Source organism: Drosophila ficusphila, unplaced genomic scaffold, assembly GCF_018152265.1.
Source record: "Drosophila ficusphila isolate 14025-0441.05 unplaced genomic scaffold, ASM1815226v1 contig_636, whole genome shotgun sequence".
In the NCBI taxonomy this organism is placed as follows: domain Eukaryota; kingdom Metazoa; phylum Arthropoda; class Insecta; order Diptera; family Drosophilidae; genus Drosophila; species Drosophila ficusphila.
Genome location: NW_025064569.1, coordinates 1,241,777 through 1,260,450, shown reverse-complemented (window position 1 = coordinate 1,260,450; position 18,674 = coordinate 1,241,777). Strand labels below are relative to the sequence as shown.

The window sequence follows — 18,674 nt, the reverse complement described above, 5'->3', positions numbered from 1 at the left end:
CAAAGACCCGGGAAATGCTTATCATAACAAATAATGTGTGTCTTGACTGAAATTATAATACCTTTTTTATACAACCGGCGATTTATACAAAGCAGGAGTAAATGTAAAATCAAATCAAGAGCGAAAACTAAATAATTACTTTTCCACCTTTAACCAAAAGAACTTGAATACTTTATTTAAATTTAAAACAATTTGAGGAGTCTCCAAAGACCGCTTAGGTTAGATGCAACGGATAGATACTGTCGGTAGAAAGTTGATTTAAGCTGGCTACTACATTAATTAAAATTTCGTTTTTTATCCTTTTTTTTGTGAAGGAACTTTCACAATGATTCCCAGAATTTATTTCTAGTTCACTTACATATATTATATGCCGGAAATAATTTTGTTGTTGATAACGGGTATAAATAAGAAATTGTACTAAATCGATTTATTAAGCCGAATTATATAGTTATGTCTTTTAAATTAAAGGGTATTACATCGGGTAAAAGGTAGGTACTAAAATTGGTGAAAGTTTTCTGTATAATTTACAAAAAATGATTTATGGTAGCTGGGTTTTTAATTTTAAAAATGTTTATTAAATGCTGATTTTTGGGTGAATGTTAATTGGAACATCTACGTAATTTGGCATGGAAATCGTTTTCAGAGAAATGAATTTAAGGAATTGGTATGGTTCCAGTAGCCAATGAAAACTTATGTCCTATAAAACTTTGGATGCTATCAAACTTGTCCTTAGTTGAAAACATGAAAAGGTGTTTCTTGATCAACAAAATATTGTACCTTATGATCAAAAGTGCCACACGTATTTAATAATTTCTGCGTTGAAGAGTTTTGACTTTGGGAAATTGATTTATGATGTCAATGCGTCGTATTAATTATTCACCCAACCCTCATTAGTCGAGTGGCGAAGGCTCTTTTTCAAGCTCCACTTCAGTTCGATGATGGAGGTGATGATGGCGGTGGTGATGGTGATGGTGATGATGTCGATGTTGCGGTTGCTCTGGCTCCACCTCCGTAACCAACTCGGGTTCGTCTTCAGAAGTATGGGCCTCACTGATCTGTGTTGCCTTGTCCACTTTCCACCCGATCTCGGGAGGCGGAGTGGATGTCTTCTGCGACTTTAGCGAGAACATGGAGCCGATCTTCTTCAGCTTGTTGTGCACCGATGCCTCTACGTCGTGGTCCCCAGAGCTCTTGAGGCTTTTCATGGATAAACCACGAGACTTTGAGGAGTGTTTGGAGCGGCTTGAAGAGGAACTGGACGAGGATGAGCCGCCCGAGCCAGAGCTCGTGTGCACTGGCTTAGTGGTGATCCAAATTCTAGCCGCGAACAACGCTTCTGACTTAAAAGCTTCTTTTAGGGAGATCTGTAAAGAGGAGAGCAAAAGTCGAACGGAATGTTAGCCCACATCTTTTAACTCTATTTAAATCATAGTTATTACTTTTACTTTACCGAACCAATTCTCTGCAAAATCTAAGCAAATGTACGAGTACTCCAAAACACTGAAGGATATCTTGATAAAAGTACAATCCTATACAATCCTCACCTTCTCTTCGATAGCCACGGATTTTACGTTCCAGAGGAACTCCGTGCAGCCGAGGACCATGGCTGCAAACAAACCGAGTCCCAGCACCAGGAAGACGCCGCCCACGTTCTCCAGCCCCAACTCGGGTGTGTCTCCTCCCTCCTCGTCGCTCTTCTCGCAGCTCCCTCCGCCGTGCATCTCCTTCCACCACTTGCGCTTCAGTTCCGCCAGCTGGCCAAGCTCGCCCAATTTCAGCACTGCTCCGCTGATCTGTTTGCGGTACGGGGAGTCTGGAAGCATGTTACGCAGATATAGTTAATCCCATTTTGAAACTGCACTCCGATCAACACTTACTGAAGGGCATTGCGATGCCGTAGCTCTTGTAGTCCAGCCAGCCGCCAATCTGCACCAGGTCGCACTTCCGCTCCACATTGTACTCCAGGGTGGTGGACTCCATCAGGAAGGCGTACAGGTTCTTGCCCTTCTGCACCCTGTCGACGCCCTCGTCGTTCGTTTTGGTGAAGACCGAGGGACTGGCGCTCTCCATGGCGGTCCACATCTTCTGGTACGTGCTGAAGTTCGAGTCCCGGAAGAAACCCATTGTGGAGCCGCCGGCCATCGCGCCGTACTTAATCTTGGTCTGGGCCGCCAGATCCTCGGCGTTGTTGATGGAGTTCGCCTGGCGGGAGTTCGTCAGAAAGGCGGCCAAATTGGCCGTGTAGGAGTTCAGCATCATGAGGGCGAAGAACCACCACATTCCAGTGACCAATCTGGTTGAGGCAGCCCTGAAAAACAAGTGATCTTCAGAAAGGGAACTATGTGCTCCGGAGATCTCCTCTCACTTGGGCAGAATGTCGCAGCCCTGTCCCATCAAAGAGCCGATCGAGAGCCAGGTGGTGTTCATGATGGACCATATGTTCTCCACCTCTTCGGGCTCCTTGCAGGGGTGGGGGTTCTCCCAGTCGTCCGGCGCCATCCGAGCCAAGGCGAACAGCAGCAGAGAGATGAAGAGGTACGCGGAGCCCATGTAGATCCACACGTCCAGCGAGAAGGGCGACAGGAAGGAGAAGAGGTCGGTGGGTGGGGCTGGGGGCTTGGAGAACAAGATACTGATTCCCAGGGTCATGAAGGGGGGTGTGAAGTCCACGGCCTGGCGTCGGGAAGACGTCATCGTCAAGTCACAGATGCCCAGATCGGCATTCTAAAAAGTAAAAATAAAAAATAATTGAAATGTTCAAGAAATATTCAAGCAAACAAGAAAGGAAATATATCATTAAATATTCTAGTATTAAAAACTCAAGCTTTTGAGTAATAGATTCTTGCCAGAGAATGTAATTTTGTAGTATTAGTAAGTAGTAAGTAATTTTGTAAAGTCTTCAAACAGAACAAATATTTCATTGAAAGTTAAACCTACCCCATCGATAAGTTGCCTCACAATTCCATCCCAAGTTTGGGTCACCTTGTTCAGGGCCCCGTACTTTCCGTCGGGAGACATTCGGAACTCGTACTTAAAATTCAGCATCTTGGCAATTTCGTTGATGAGGTCTATTGAGTAGCCCTCGTAACGGGCGTTCCCCATCAGGACCTCTCCTTCCTCCGGTTCCCTCAGCGTGAGAAAAGGGGCTCCCAGGCGGGAGGACACAATAAATGTTTTGTTGGACAGCTTTTGGCCCACCCTCTTCTCGCTTTCCTCGTCGTCATTAAGCACATCCAGGCCATTAACCGGATCCCAGGTGGCTAGGTCCAAAAAGCCGTTGGCATTCAACTCCATGAATCTAAGGGTGAAGAAGCTCCTTTGGCCATTCTCGTTGAAGTCGATTCGTCCCGTGGACGTCTCCTCGGATCGCTGCAATATGCAAATAGGTGATCGGTGATAGTTTAATAAAAAGTAGAAAATATAAAAAAGAATCGGTAAATATAGAAAGCAGACAATTTCATAGTACTGTGCATTTACGGTAAAATTTGTTATTTACCATAATTAAGCTATTGCTATTAGTTATAGTACTAAAATAAAATTAATTTTTTACTTTTTTCAGATTTTTATATGTAATAATGGAAGAGCTTACCGCCTTCATAAACTCAATGATGCGTTTCCCGAAGGGCCAGGGCTTCTTGCGCCTGCACTCAAGTTCGGGTGCAGAGAGCTCCTCGAAGATTCCGAGCTCAGTGAGCCCCTTGGAAAAGAGCCAAACGGCATCGTTGAGCAGGATCATTTGGGTTTTCACTCGGTCCGGTTCGACCTTGAAGTACCGCCCCTCGCGCTTCTCCCGCTCCTCCCAGTCGTGCACCACGTTCTTCACGTGGAAATCGGTGGGGTCCATCAGGCGGACCGTTGTAATGTTCGCTTCGACACCGGAAAGATCGCCAAACTCGATGGAGTGCGTGTCCAGCAGGGGTATGAAAATGCTCTGCAATAAATGGAATTAGAGTACGTGACTCAATGTTCACCTCTTTAATATCACCTGGTATTCGCCCAACATTTTCAACTCATTCGCTTGCTGTAAAATGCTTAGCAGGTTATCTGGAGAGCAGTGCAGGACCAAACAGTTGTCGGTGGAGAGCTTGATTTCCTTTAGGAAGGGCCTGTGGTCCTCATCCGTTCCTAGCTGCTTTACTGTGGTCGGGTTGCTGCTGGGCTCGCCGACTTGCAAGATATCCTGGAGTTGCTGGAGCTCTGGGGGTCACCATTCCTTAGACTGTTCATAAGGTACGGTTGTTAATAAGGCACGTACCTCTATCGCTCTCATAGACCACTGTGAAACTGCGCCAGCCAAAACTCTGCACAATCTCCGCGTATCCCTGGGATAACAACAGGTTATCTGGATGAACATTAAGCGTCATCGAAGAGTGCTCCCGATCTGGAATGGATTCATTGGGTATCCAGTCGTACACAATGTGCGGAATATCCAATGTATCGCATATTGAGGCAATGATGTCTGCAAAGTCCTAATGTTATTTATCATGTAGTCTATTTAGTTATTTCAATACTTGCCAGAACTGCTGCCTGTGCTGGGTCCGAAAATGGCGATTACTCCCTGGGAAATTAGGTTGCACACTAAAAGAGAGTTTTTTAAAGTTATATGGTATATAGTAGTAACTAGTAATAAAGTCCATCTTTTGAATACTAGATTTATTTTAGCTTACCCATTTTTTCCATGATGAAACTGTCATCCGTGTTGGCGTACATAACAATTGGAACAAGCTCTATGTTTCGCTCCAATATGTTTGCACGATCCACCGCCGTTCGAAATGCAATTTCCGATTCATCTTTGTCCGATGTAAAGATACTACCTAAAGCACATGCGAAAATTCTGTTCAGAGGCCCACTCGAGGCTGTGACCTAATTTAAAATTGACTTACCCACCATAAACTGATTTCTATCAGCGATCACTGGCAGTAAAATCAGAATATGAACAATAAATACCGAGTACATTCTGTAACTACGAATTCAGGAACTCCATTTAGTTCAACTGCTCGATTCGGCTGGCCTTTTTGATGATGTAAACTGGCAACGACGAAATTTTCACCCACTTTCAACCGTGATGCTCGGAAGTCTGCGATGCAATGAGCAACGTTCCACATATGAAATCAGAACAGAATCTGAGCTATGCTAAAATTAAAGAAGCGCGAGAGGAAAGACCCGTGAGAGCACATTATGCTGTTTGTTTTGCTCAGCATGTTCTAAACAATATAAAACATTCTCAGATAATACAAAATAGTTCTGAATCGGTGCCAAAAAAATGTTGTCTTCCCTTGTGATTTATAGGACGGATTCATTTGAATTGTATTGTATAGTTTCAGTTTTTTCATTCATGATTTAGTGTGGATCGTGTGGAGGAGAGTGGGTTTATTGCGGTCGGTGAATATTATAAATACATATGTATGTTTGTTCACTAAGTATGAATTCTACAAGGTAAAAAGTAATGAGATCCAGTCATGGCATAAGTGCGTAGTGTGTTTTTTTATGTTAGAGTAGGGGAATGTTGTCAGGGTTGGGCCATATTTTGACCTATGTCCATAAGTTCTGAACGAATGACAATTTAGAATAAGTTTATACATTTTTGGAAAGGTACAAGCGAGAGGAAGTGTTCACCAAAAATAGAGAATAAAAAAACAGAAACAAAAAAAGTTATAGGCGTTTGAAAAAAAAAAAAAAATGTAGTTAGCGTTGGGCCACCTTCAGAAAATCGTTGACAATATCGTAACGTGGTGGAATAAAATTTAATTCAGGTAAATCTGACATTATTTTGTTCATTTTTTTAATTATTTGGGATTTTACAGTAAATATCAAATTATTCAGAGTTGTTTTTCGTTTGTAGCGAGAAACACTAAGGAAAAAGATAAAAATGATTCATCTTCTTTCAATCCATCAACATATTTTTTTAATGAAATCTATTTAATTTATTTTGCATATTTTTGCTACCAAAAACTTAAATATTACAACAAAAATCGAAAATACACGAATAAAATGTAAAAATTATGATGGCCCAAGCCTGACTACAAGAGTGGCCCAACCCTGACGACATGCGGTATTAGTCTATTATGGTATGATATAGCCAAACTATATCTAACAATGAAACTATATCTTAGTATTTTGTAATATAACAACTATATAACGTATTTTTATGCTCACTTTGCGGATGACATGTTGTAATCTTGTGTTATTCCACCTTTTCGGCCAGGTTAAAAAAACTTTTTCGAGCACTTTTTTTTCACAGAACAACGGCACGTAGAAAAATGAAATTCCGAAATAAGTTGTCACGTGGAAAGTTTCGAGTGACCGATAGAAGTTTCTAGATACCCACTAACATATGGTACTAGAACGAATATTCAAAATATTGAGATGGCCCAAGCCTGACAACGGCCCAACCCTGACAACATTCCCCTATATATACGGAAAATCCTTAAAATTTTGTGTATTATATAAATAACAATAAAATAATATTGGGGGTGGCAAAGTTCACAGGCTTTGTATTGTTTTACTGATCTTCTTATGTCATTTTTTATGACTGTTTAGAAATATAAAGCTCGCAAAGGCAAAATGACTTCTGGCCGGAAAAGCTAAATGTCCATAATTGGATTTCCAAGAAAGGAAGCTAGCTACCAAAAACCATGCATGTATGATAAAAACAACGCTGTTATAATCTTATTTCCATTAACTCTATATATTAATTGATTAGAAATTCGAAACTAGTTAAAAAACACCATCTGGAAGAAATCAATACGATATGGTCAAAAACAACGGCGTGCTAATTTTTTTTCAATCTCTCCTATGGGAGATATCCGATATAGTCGGCCTATCCGGCCCGTTCCGAATTATATACTACGTGGAATAACTATACAACTTTTGGTAAAGATAAAAGATAAAGATAGCTTTAAAACTGAAAGACTAGTTTACGTAGAAGCAGAGAGAGGATAGACGTACAGACCTAGACGACTATGTCGATTCAAATCGTGATGTTAATCAAGAATATATATATTTTTTTGTCTTGAAGATGTCTTCTTATAATACCCTCTGCAAGGATATAAAAACTCTAAATTTTACAAACTACGCTTGTGCGATAAAAAATAACGACGAAACAGGTTTTATTTTTAATATTTTACAAGTTTTTCGGTCTTTCCTATGGTCCTAGGGTTTCGATCCACATGAAATTTATTTCGAATTTTAGGAAATCTTAGAACGTATTACCTTTGAACCTACTATTTTTTTGCACCGACAAAGCTTACTTAATCTAATCGTCCGGTGATGCTGATTAAGATGTACTTTTTTTTTATGAGGTCAGAAGTGTCAACTTCACCCAGTTGAGTAGTTTTGACATATGGTTACGCTTTGTAAAACGGTATAGCTTTTTTCCATTATTGTGTCGCGTTTCTATATTCGAATTATTTAAGGTTCGTACTTCAGACATAATTTTAGCTTTGACCTTTTCGCCCTCCTCCACCCGAACTAGACCTTCTTGCGTACAAAGTGGTCGTAAAAGACGACGTATCCGAACTTGGGAGAGTAGACCATCGACCGCTTAGCGTTCCGCGAGTACATGTTGAACTGGCCGCCCACGGAGATCATTTTGTGGTCGCCCCGGTGCATGAACATCAGGCCGTAGTGGTGGTCGTGCATCACCTGGTAGTTGTCGCTGTCGGAGTACTTCACCATGTTGTAGCGGGGGTTCGAGTAGCTGAGGTGGTGGGGCATGGGCTTCAGCCGGGTGCGGCCGGCGAAGACGCCCCGCCAGTCGGTGTGCTTTAACGCCTCGCGGTAGCAGTTCCTCCAACTCATGTCCAGGTCGATGTAGCCGGAGATCTCCGACCCGTCGACGTTGATGTACGAGGTGAAGACGATTGTCTGGAATACAAAGTAATGTATTACTTGCAAAGCCCCAAAAGGACGTCAAGCCGATTCAGCAGCGACTGTGGTCCACTCACCGAAAGGATCTTGTTCAGGTTGAGCAACTCGCGCGACTTGAACTCCAGAAGCACCGGGTCCTCGTTCGTCGGGGCCAGGAGGTCGCTGAACAACCCAATGTGGGACGTCTTGGGCCTGATGGCCTCCAAGGCGATGTCCACCCTTTTCACGTACTCATCTGGGGTGTACGGTATCTTGGTGGTGCGGTAGCCCAACTGGACGATGGTCTTGATGGTGCTCAGGTTGCCCAGGTAGCGGTGGTCCTTCACGGTGGCGAACGAGGTGATGTAGTCATTGTAGTTGTCGAACTCCAAAACGCTGAAGTCCACGCTCTTGCCCTGTGCGCCCATTTCAAATAGATTCCAGTGTCCCTGGACTTCAGCCAAGAGCTTTTTCCTGCTCTTTGTGTGTAACAAGAATACTTGTGTTGTGTGTAAATGTTCAGTGTGTTCTGATCAGTATTTATGAGTTTTATTTACGTACATTTTGTTTGGCTGTCATAACTTGTTCTTGAAAAACACGATACACTTAAGTGATTTTTTATAATTTAATACTGCGGCAGTTCATGGACACAAAGGCACAGCAACATGTCGCGTGGGTGGAACAGTTATCGGAAGAGTCAAATGTCGCGGGCAAAAGGCGGGACATCGCCTACGAGAACTATCTAAATTCGTTTGTCAAGATGGAGGACAGGCGGTACTTGCCCAACATCAAAGTGATGCACCGACTGGTTCCCTTGAGGTCCTCAGTAGGAGCGATGGTGATGACCCCTTCCCAATTCAACGAGGTGCACTTCTCTCCTTTGGGAACGAGCTTCTACTTCAGCGAGCAAAACGTGGCCAACGACCCTTTGACCATGGCTCTTGCCGAGCGTGAGAAGCCAAACGCGATCAAAACCCTTTCGGTAAGACATTTCACTTAATATATACGTCTACAGCCAAGAAATTCGACCCACATATTGATCTAAGTGGATCTGCGGACAAGGTAGGATTATTATTGACCGGCTGGCTTTCGATATGCCTTTGGGTATGTTGTATGACTTGTACTACAACAGCTGTATTTCTTAAACTTAAAGATTAGTGAGCGTATTCTTATTGTTTAAAAGAAAAATACATACTTTAGGATTGTGCAAGTGTTTTATTCGACCTGTCACATACTTTTCAACAAAAACTGCGTACCCTTTTACTATACGAGTAACGCGAACAAATTCGCACTTTAAATTCGCAAATTAAATCAAGAAATCGCAATAATAAAAATAAAATACTTGTGTGAATATTCTGAAAGAGGCTGTACAAACTTTGCAGAGAAAATGGAGGAAGGAAACTAAAAGCACTGCAAATGAATGGTATCACATTACCTGTTCTTTTCACATCAGTCTAAATTTTTCGTCTTTTACTCTATCCACTTATCGCCACCCAACGAACACCTATAAAACAACCGAAAGTAAAATTTGCATTTAAAACCTTAACAATGGACTATTCCGAAAAGACTTCCGATATCCCCGAACCGAAAATCTGTATTTCTACCAGCGATTTTGAACACCTCGAGCAACGTCAGACGTTCTATGAGAACTACTTGGAGTACCTCCGAGGTCCGGAGATCGAAAGTAACAAGGAAAGAGGTTTGATCGAGCAAAATGTTGTTCCGAAGGTTAGTGCAAGCTGTGATTCCTCAATGAACTCCATGTTTACTAAGGTGGATTTGGGTGCAACTAGATTTTAGCACAGTTGGACACTGAACTAGATGAAGAACGGGAATATCTGAAGGCGATTTTGTGTTGCGCCTACCAAATGTGTAGCGGACTGCGGGCGTATATTCAAAGTGAGATTAACAACGTATTCTTTCGCTGCATTCACGAAACGGAGCAAGTCGATGGGATCCCAGAGCTCTTGGAGGTCTTTGCCGAGTATGCTTAGCCAGTGTAGTATGTTTAAGTTATTTGACTGTGGATTTTTCTACTAGAATAATTGGTGGATATGAAGTGCCTTTAAAGGCGGAACAAGAGCAGTTTCTGGTCGATATCCTCTTGCCGATGCACAAACTTGACAACCTCGAGTTCTACCCCACTGAACTGGTGAAATGCATTACCCAATACCTCGAAAAGAACAACCTCCTGGCCGGACCGCTGATAGTCGGCCTTTTGAGGTTCTGGCCAAAGATGTCTACCAAAAAGGAGGTCTTGTTTATAGAAGAATTGGAAGGGATTCTGGAAATGGCCGATTGGCTACAATTTGATGTAATCCAGGAGCCTCTGTTTCGTCAGATTGCCAAGTGCATGTCGAGTACAAGTTCTCGGGTGAGACTGAATTGGGCTCCTTTCTAAATAAGATGTCGCTAGCTTGTGTATTTAATATTTGTTCATACAAATAGGACTTTAATTTTGTAACATTCAGTAATCCAAACCCTCAAATGAAACAAAACTATAGGTTGCTGAACAGGCTCTTTATCTGTGGGTCAATCCGGTGGTCCTAAGTCTGGTAGAGGCCAACTATGAGATCATCATGCCTATCGTGTTTCCCGCTCTCCATGTCATCAGCCACAATAAGTGGGTGGAGGACATTATGGACCTTGCCCTTCAAGTACTAAGTATGTTCCTGCGGATGGACAAAAATCTGTTCAAAGAGTTGGCCTTCAACTTCGAGGCAGAGCGAGAGAAGTTCGTTTGGATCCGCAAAACATAGTGACTTCATTGTACCATGCTCCATTCGTCTATTTTAGGGGGAAACAATTTGAGCTCGAGCGAGAAATGCGATGGAAGAAGGTTTACGAACTGGAAGCCAAGAACAGAGCCCTGCACTTCAAAGACCAAAAACTCCAATCTACGAGCCAAAAACTGAAATTCGAATTTAAAATTTATCCCGAATCTATAATAGAGGAATTGAAATCAGAACTCCGCGAGCCGAAACACAAACTCCACCAAATTTACAGGCCGTATGCAGGTAGCAGAAAACACTCTGTTCAGATGAAAAGTACAATAAGAAACTTTCTGTTGAATGTTGAAAAAAATGAAAAAACTTGATAAAAATTTGCTATACAAGTTGGAAAAAAGCTATACAAAATGAAAAAAAAAAAATTGTTGTAAGTGAAAGCCAGTTATCATTAGGAATAATTATGTTATCAAGTTAAGCACAAGGGACTGAATTGTTTTTATAACTTAAAGTAAAAAAAGGCCAGTTGTCAAAATAGAAAATGCTAGTAAAAACTAAGAAAGCATTTATAAATACATATGTATAAAGGCATTCAGATTAGTAAGTAGAGTTTACAATTAACACAACCCGCAGTTCCTATAACGCGTCTTTCTTCTCAATGCTGATCAAATTATAAAGAAGGACCCGCCCCCAAAGCTGAAAACGACGATTGCTGCGAATTCAAGAGTAAAACCACAGTGGGTGTGGCACAAAAAGATCGAAAAAAATATATATAGACAAGAAGAATCCCGCAGCTTCACCTGCGAATATTAAGTTGGTCTTTCGCTAATAGATCGGCTCTATCATAAAGAGCTTGAGCTTGGCTTTGTGTTTGATTCTTATTTACACATAATTTCCTCAATTTCACACCACCCTAGAGGTAGAGGTCATGGTGCGTTTTTATACCCTTGCAGAGTAAAGGGTATTATAATTTCAGTCAGAAGTTTGCAACGTAGTGAAGGAGACACCTCAGACCCCATAAAGTATATACAGTAGCGGATTTAGAATTTCAATCTGAAGGGGGTTTTCGATTGAAAAAAATACGAATAAGAAAAAAACGAATAGTTTCAACTTAATTTTACCGCTCTGCGGGACTTTTTGGTAGAGGTTTGAACCCCAAAAACCACCCCCGTAAATCCGCCACTGAGTATATATATTCTTGATCAGCATCACGATCAGAATCCAAATACGTCTGTCCGTCTGTCCTCCTGTATGTACGCAAACTAGTCTCTCAGTTTTAAAGCTATCTTGCTGAAACTTTACCAAAAGGTGTGTAGTTATTGCACGCAGTATATAAGTCGGAACGGGCCGGATCGGGCGACTATATCGGATAGCTCCCGTACAAAAGGTCAAAAAAATTACGGGAAAAATGATTTCTTGCAAATGGTGTTTTCTAAATACTATTGAATTTTCGGACTACTATTCGGATTAAATTTTATCAAAATCATAGGAAAAGATCAAATCCATGGGAAAGATCAAAAAATATATGTAAAAATAATGGAAAAAAATTATAACGTCGTTGTTTTTAATCCCACGAGCATGATTTTCAAAATATTGAGTTTTATAATAACCCTTGAATCAAGAAAAAAGTTTCCGACCACGTTATCATATAGCTGCCATAGGAAAGATAGAAAAATCTATATAGAAAAAACGAATATAAAATTCTAACTTCGTTGTTTTTTATCAGACAATTATGATATTTGGTATATATAGTTTTCTTACGACCCTTGAATAACGAATTAAATTTCATCAAAATCGGACGACTACACCATATAGCTGCCATATGAACAATAGTCAAAAATATGAAAAATTAATAGAAAAGTCGTCGTTGCTTCGATGTTGTTTAGCCTTTGTGTATTCTGTTCGAAATATTTGATGACTGCAAGGGTATATAAGCTTCGGCTTGCCGAAGCTAGCTTCCTTTCTTGTTTATGTTCTCTTTGCTAATGTCTCACAAATCGTTCAACCAACAATTAATAGAAGAAAAAAAATTCCGGAAATTGGTTTTTGTGGACAAAAAAGTCATTGTTGTTTACAATTTCGACTTTATGAACTACCCTTGAATCGAGAAAAAAATTTCATAAAAATCGGACAGCTATATCATATAGCTGCCATATGAACAATAGTCGAAAATATGGAAAACGAATAGAAAAACGTCATAGCTTCGATGTTGTTTAGCCTTAATGTATTTTGTTCGACATATTTTATGACTGCAAGGGCATATAAGCTTTGGCTTACCGAAGCTTCCTTTCTTGTGAATTTTAGTATCGGCTCTTCTGAATTTCAAATAGAATTTCTTCAGAAACGCCGACCCTGATGTATATCTTATTCCACTTATACGTGTTTCCCTTTCTTCTAGACTATCATTTTCGTGAGCACACGAGACTCTAAGGGCTTTAGTGTGTCCGGCTATATCGACTTGGAGCAGAGTTTACGGAGTTTTAAGGCGGTTGGGGCCAAGTCGCATCCGTGGTCAGATATATTTGCAGGCCGTCGCCGCCTTGAGCCGAATCGACAGGATCTGAGCTTCATCAGCTGGAACAATGGCAAAGTCTTCTACAACGAATCGGATAACTACAAGGTTATCCCAGATGCTGTAAAGGGCTTGTGCTTTTGTACAAGGGCGATGGCTCGCTGCTCAGCATCGAAAAATATATAACTGCAGAGCACCCACTATGTACCTATATAGAATCGCCGAAGCACGGGTCAACTGTCATTTACGATCACCGAATAAGACGAAAGTTGTGATTGAGGAGAAGCCATGGCTTGGTTTGAACTACTAAATAATAGAAGATTGGAATCCTATTTGTATGTACTCATCTCTAGAACGTAAGTTTGGTTTTGCGCAGCCTCAGTTAAACTAAAAAGGAGGCGTATTCAGTGTACCCTTACAATTTTGACTCGACATGCATTTGGCAATCTGACCAAAAACTCGCTCATGGATTACATCAGAATGCAGCCTATCAATCATTTCCGGAATCCCTCTGCTTATTGTACAAATGCGATGGTTCGCTGTTCAGCATTGAAATATATATAATTGCAGATAACCCACTTTGTACATTTCTAGCATCGCGAAAGCATGGATCAACTGCCATTTATGATCATCGAATAAGACGGAAGATGTGAGTGACAGGCTATGCCATTTAATAATTGAAATATGTAAGACCTATTAATAGAAATCCACCCGTGTTGTAAGTACTGTTTCTGAGGATATAGCACAATCTTTTCAATCAATCAAGTAAAGTATAGTTCCCTCCAAAACATTACCAATAAAATTCTTAGAAAGCCCAACTAACACATTCCTTAAATGAAAACAACATCGCTGTCGTCACACTGCTTGGCATTCCCGATGGGAAAACTGAGCAGAGGATGTCACAAGTGCCGGCCAGACTGCCTGATACCTCCGACGTCATGGACAAGCGCCACGAAGAATATCGCGAGAGATGCGCGTTGCGCATACGAGACGTGTGACGGGCTCTCTCTTCAAGACTGGAGAGAGGTCCCCCTGTCGAGATCCCACTCCGGGCGCGCCAGTTGACTCGGCAGTCAGTAGGCGAGCGAGGCGCTCCAAGACTGGTGCTTCCGTTGCGGGAAAATAAATCGTTTAAAATATCTCAACTGTGGGTGTGCTAGTCTTCGTGGATATACATTTGTACATATGCATCTGAGAAGTGTGCGCGAAATGGGCGCTGCATTTAGAAAATTCAATTAGTTCCGAGTGTCTTGAGGTAAACAGGAATTTGGAGAACAGAGCAATGCATCTGTGTCCAGCTAAAACCTATGCAATCATATTCGCCATCATCGAGGCGAGCCTTGCCCTTGGTGGCGACGGTCGCAATGAAATCACCGTGGGTAGGTTCCTCGGCGGTCTGTAATGGGAAGTTGCTCAACATTTTGCCGCCCCACAGGTGCCATTTTCTATGAAAACGAGAAGGAGATCGAACTCAGTTTCGATCAGGCATTTCGCGAGGTCAACAACTTGAAGTTCGCCGATCTGCGGTTTGGTACCATCAAGCGTTTTATGCCCACCAACGACAGCTTTCTCCTGCAGCAAGTTAGTGAGTAAATACCCCCAAGTCTCGGCAAGCAAAGTTTTGAGAAATTCATCTTCCGTGTGTAGCGTGTGAACTGATTTCCAATGGCGTTGCGGCTATTTTCGGACCAAGTTCAAAGGCAGCTAGTGGTACGCTAGAATGTAAGGCAGAAGACATATGTTCGTGTTGTGACGATCCCCGTTCTTTGGCAGATATTGTGGCGCAAATCGCGAACACGACCGGCATTCCCCACATAGAGTTCGATTTGAAGTTGGAGGCCACCCGCCAGGAGCACCTGAACCACCAGATGACCGTCAACGTGGCTCCCTCCCTCTCCGCGTTATCCCGGGCCTACTTTGAGATCATCAAGACCAACTACGAGTGGCGAACCTTCACGCTAATCTATGACTCGCCAGAGGGTAAGGAGTTGTGGTCTAGAAGAAAAGCTTGTACCGGGGAGGCAATGTCTAAACAGCCTTATAATTAGGCAGTGCCGAGAGAGTAGCTTATTGCCGACCTTGCTCGGAGGTTTTTCTTTAGTTTTGAACAAATAACTGGGGGAAGACTACTGATGCGACTGCTTTCTCAAAGTTTAACGCGACTCTTGACTTCTGGGAGGATTTTGCTTAAACTGTGTTGCAACTTTAGTATTTGCAAGTTTAGTTACATGTTTCAATTAATTATTTTAATTGATTTTTTGCTCATCTTAGGGCTGGCTCGCCTACAAGACCTGATGAACATTCAAGCTGTAAACAGTGATTACATCAAGCTTCGCAATTTGGCGGACTACACTGACGATTATCGAGTCCTGTGGAAAGAGGCAGACGAGACCCTCCATGAGCAGCGCATAATTTTGGACTGTGAGCCGAGCACATTAAAGGAGCTGCTAAAGATTTCCGTAGGCTTTAAGCTGCAAGGTCCCTTTAGGGTAGGTAATCCATTAAGGAATCCCTTTCAGTTATTGCAATTCATTTCTTTTAAGAACTGGTTTCTCACGCATCTGGACACGCACAGCTCGGGACTGAGGGATATTTACAATGCAGACTTTAAGGCCAACATTACCTCAGTGCGAATTAAAACAGTGGACCCCAATCCTTTTGAAAGGAAGAAGACCCGAATTACCAAGGTGGACGTAAGTGGAAAAGTTGGATGCTGGCAAACTTGGGTCTAATTTGGCATGCTCCGCAGCAAATATTGGGAAACCAGACCATGTTGCCCATACTCATCTTCGATGCTGTGGTCCTTTTTGCCAGCTCCGCCCGAAATGTACTGGCCGCCGTGCAGCCCTTTCATCCGCCCGATCGGCACTGCAGCAGCCCCTCTCCGTGGGTTCTGGGACCCTACATCGTCAACGAAATGAAGACGATCTCTGAGGACGACGTGGAGCCGCGCCTCAAGACCGAGAACTTAAAGCTAAACGAGTTCGGGCAGCGCACCCACTTCAACCTCGAGATCTACAAGCCGACCGTGAACGAGCCCATGATGGTCTGGACGCCCGACAGCGGAATCAAGACCCGGCGACTCAGCCTGGAACTGGACAGCGGCAGCTCCACCCAGGATTTCTCGGAGCAGCGCAGGGTGTACACTGTGGTAACGCACTACGAGGAGCCTTACTTTATGATGAAGTCGGTGGAGGAAAGCACTTATTTTGCACTGCTAATTGATCGTCTTTCTTCGACCAGGGAGGACCACGAAAACTTCAGGGGCAGGGAAAAGTACGAGGGGTACGCGGTGGACCTCATAGGAAAGCTCTCCGAGCTGATGGAGTTCGACTATGAGTTCATGATCGTCAACGGCAACGGAAAGTACAATCCAGAGACCAAGCAATGGGATGGGATCATTCGCAAGCTGATAGACCACGTACGTTCCGCACAAAAGCCCTCCAATGCTCCCTGAAATATATGCTTGAATTCACAGCATGCCCAAATAGGAGTGTGTGACCTGACAATCACCCAGCTGCGACGTTCCGTAGTGGATTTCACGGTGCCCTTCATGCAGTTGGGCATTAGCATTTTGCACTACAAGAAACCTCCGGAACCGAAAAACCCGTTCGCCTTCTTGGAGCCCTTTGCTCAAGATGTCTGGATTTACATGATCTTTGCACAGTTGGTGATGACTTTGGCCTTTGTCTTCATCGCCAGGTGGGTCGTTCTCAAATTTGTCTCGGGTCCTAGTGTTTCATTGTCTCGTTTCAGGCTCTCCTACCGCGAGTGGCTGCCACCCAACCCCGCCATCCAGGATCCAGATGAGCTGGAAAATATATGGAACGTACACAACTCGACTTGGCTAATGGTGGGCTCCATTATGCAACAGGGTTGCGATATACTACCGAGGTTCGATGTTGTTTGTATACCAAGCATGCTATTTCCAGTTACACTGAGTGAAGTACATTAAAAGGCAGATCTAGGTTTTCCACCATATACCACCATCTGTGCTGCTAGAACCAGCAACGCAACACTGTCTTGGAAAGTCCTGTACTTTTTAAACGAAGATGTCGATTAGTTCCATTTTGAATGACTAGACCTGTGGCAAGCTTAATCCAAGTTCCTTTACCTAAAACCTCCATTTCATCCCATTCCCAGAGGTCCCCACATGCGAATTCTCACCGGAATGTGGTGGTTCTTCGCCCTGATGATGCTCAGTACCTACACGGCCAACTTGGCCGCCTTCCTGACCAGCAACAAGTGGCAGAGCAGCATCAAGAGCCTGCAGGACCTTATCGAGCAGAACGAGGTGCATTATGGCAGCATGAGTGGCGGCAGCACCTCGCTGTTCTTCTCCGAATCGAACGACACGGAATACCAACGGGCTTGGAACCAGATGAAGGACTTCAACCCGTCCGCCTTCACCACCACGAACAAGGAGGGGGTGGAGCGGGTGCGCAAGAAGCAGGGCGACTACGCCTTCCTCATGGAGACGACCAGTCTGACGTACAACGTCGAGCGGCACTGCGACCTAACCCAGATCGGCGAGCAGATCGGGGAGAAGCACTACGGCCTAGCCGTGCCCCTGGGTGAGTGTTCCTCGAGGTACATCCGAAACTCAGTGTCAGTGTTTTCCCGCCTTTAACAGGGGCCGACTACCGGACCAACCTCAGCGTGTCCATACTCCAGCTGAGCGAGAAGGGCGAGCTGTACAAGATGAAGAACAAGTGGTGGAAGAACCACAACGTCACCTGCGAGGCCCTCCACGAAGTGGACGGGGACGAGCTGTCCATCATTGAGCTGGGCGGCGTTTTCCTCGTCCTGGCCGGCGGCGTTCTAACCGGCGTGATCCTGGGCATCTTCGAGTTTCTGTGGAACGTGCAGCACGTGGCGGCGGAGGAGCGGGTCACCCCGTGGCAGGCCCTGAAGGCAGAGCTCGCCTTCGCCATCAAGTTCTGGGTCCGCAAGAAGCCGATGAGGATCTCCGGCAGCAGCGAGAAGTCTTCGTCGAGGCGGTCGTCGGGGTCGAGACGCAGCTCCAAGGAGAAGACCCGCAGCAAGACGGTCAGCTAGGAGCTCGCAAACCACTGTCTTCGTTCTCACTGTGGCATATTAATAAAGAGATCGGAACAATCCGCAGCTCGTCCGCTACATATATTGAGATATATTTTTAGATATTTTTAGAACACCGCGGGCGCATTTGGGCATATTCGACGTGCTGGAGAATTTCCAAGGGTGGCCATAAGAATTGTTTTGTATAAAACATTAGTTTTCGGGGTTTTATCGCCCAAAGAATATAGAGTTCTTCTGTTTGAGCTAATTGTTTAATGGTCGCCAATAAATACCTAACTTTCAAATTTTCTTTTAGAAAAAAACATTGTTACAATTTTAGTTGATTCTTTTAAGTCATTACTTTCTTAAGCTGATACACATATAGATCGGGAAGCATTTATTGAAAGTTTCATTAACTGGATTCCTTCAGACTAAAGTATGTACTATGAATTGAAAATTTTTAAAAATATATTCTAACATTTCGTTAAATGTGAACTCTATTGCGCTCATTCCCTCTCCGTTGACACACTCTGTTTAGCTAGTTACGGGGG

The 18,674-nt window shown here is 43.3% G+C and overlaps 5 protein-coding genes across 5 annotated transcripts; 3 read left to right on the top strand and 2 right to left on the bottom strand.

The window, feature by feature from the left end:
* Nucleotides 1-148: 148 nt before the first annotated feature.
* On the bottom strand, nucleotides 149-5,074 carry LOC108093425 (glutamate receptor ionotropic, kainate 2). The gene is made up of 11 exons (XM_017193478.1): nucleotides 4,884-5,074; nucleotides 4,668-4,814; nucleotides 4,516-4,578; nucleotides 4,256-4,459; nucleotides 3,986-4,197; nucleotides 3,590-3,931; nucleotides 2,938-3,369; nucleotides 2,366-2,724; nucleotides 1,878-2,308; nucleotides 1,545-1,813; nucleotides 149-1,364 (listed from the first exon to the last, which is right to left on the bottom strand). Exons 1-11 carry the CDS (start codon nucleotides 4,954-4,956, stop codon nucleotides 891-893), a joined length of 3,006 nt encoding a protein of 1,001 aa, XP_017048967.1. The 5' UTR covers nucleotides 4,957-5,074; the 3' UTR covers nucleotides 149-890.
* A 2,006-nt stretch (nucleotides 5,075-7,080) lies between these two features.
* LOC108093424 (cilia- and flagella-associated protein 299) lies at nucleotides 7,081-8,400 on the bottom strand. Its single transcript, XM_017193477.2, has 2 exons — nucleotides 7,947-8,400; nucleotides 7,081-7,866 (listed from the first exon to the last, which is right to left on the bottom strand). Exons 1-2 carry the CDS (start codon nucleotides 8,274-8,276, stop codon nucleotides 7,471-7,473), a joined length of 726 nt encoding a protein of 241 aa, XP_017048966.1. The 5' UTR covers nucleotides 8,277-8,400; the 3' UTR covers nucleotides 7,081-7,470.
* Nucleotides 8,401-8,440: 40 nt separating this feature from the next.
* LOC122319704 (cilia- and flagella-associated protein 299) lies at nucleotides 8,441-13,874 on the top strand. The gene is given in 3 exon segments (XM_017193469.2): nucleotides 8,441-8,830; nucleotides 12,973-13,225; nucleotides 13,228-13,874. Coding segments are annotated over 3 exon segments (726 nt in total). The 5' UTR covers nucleotides 8,441-8,491; the 3' UTR covers nucleotides 13,362-13,874.
* LOC108093422 (serine/threonine-protein phosphatase 2A 56 kDa regulatory subunit alpha isoform) lies at nucleotides 9,298-11,132 on the top strand. Its single transcript, XM_017193468.2, has 5 exons — nucleotides 9,298-9,576; nucleotides 9,642-9,832; nucleotides 9,889-10,222; nucleotides 10,353-10,582; nucleotides 10,645-11,132. Exons 1-5 carry the CDS (start codon nucleotides 9,397-9,399, stop codon nucleotides 10,943-10,945), a joined length of 1,236 nt encoding a protein of 411 aa, XP_017048957.2. The 5' UTR covers nucleotides 9,298-9,396; the 3' UTR covers nucleotides 10,946-11,132.
* Nucleotides 13,875-14,146: 272 nt separating the features above from the next.
* LOC108093421 (glutamate receptor ionotropic, kainate 2) lies at nucleotides 14,147-18,222 on the top strand. The gene is made up of 12 exons (XM_017193467.2): nucleotides 14,147-14,465; nucleotides 14,522-14,671; nucleotides 14,734-14,796; nucleotides 14,860-15,066; nucleotides 15,358-15,575; nucleotides 15,630-15,779; nucleotides 15,836-16,272; nucleotides 16,330-16,507; nucleotides 16,565-16,788; nucleotides 16,843-16,980; nucleotides 17,230-17,660; nucleotides 17,720-18,222. The coding sequence occupies exons 1-12, from the start codon at nucleotides 14,369-14,371 to the stop codon at nucleotides 18,142-18,144; spliced, it is 2,718 nt and encodes a 905-aa protein (XP_017048956.1). The 5' UTR covers nucleotides 14,147-14,368; the 3' UTR covers nucleotides 18,145-18,222.
* The last annotated feature ends 452 nt before the right edge of the window (nucleotides 18,223-18,674 follow it).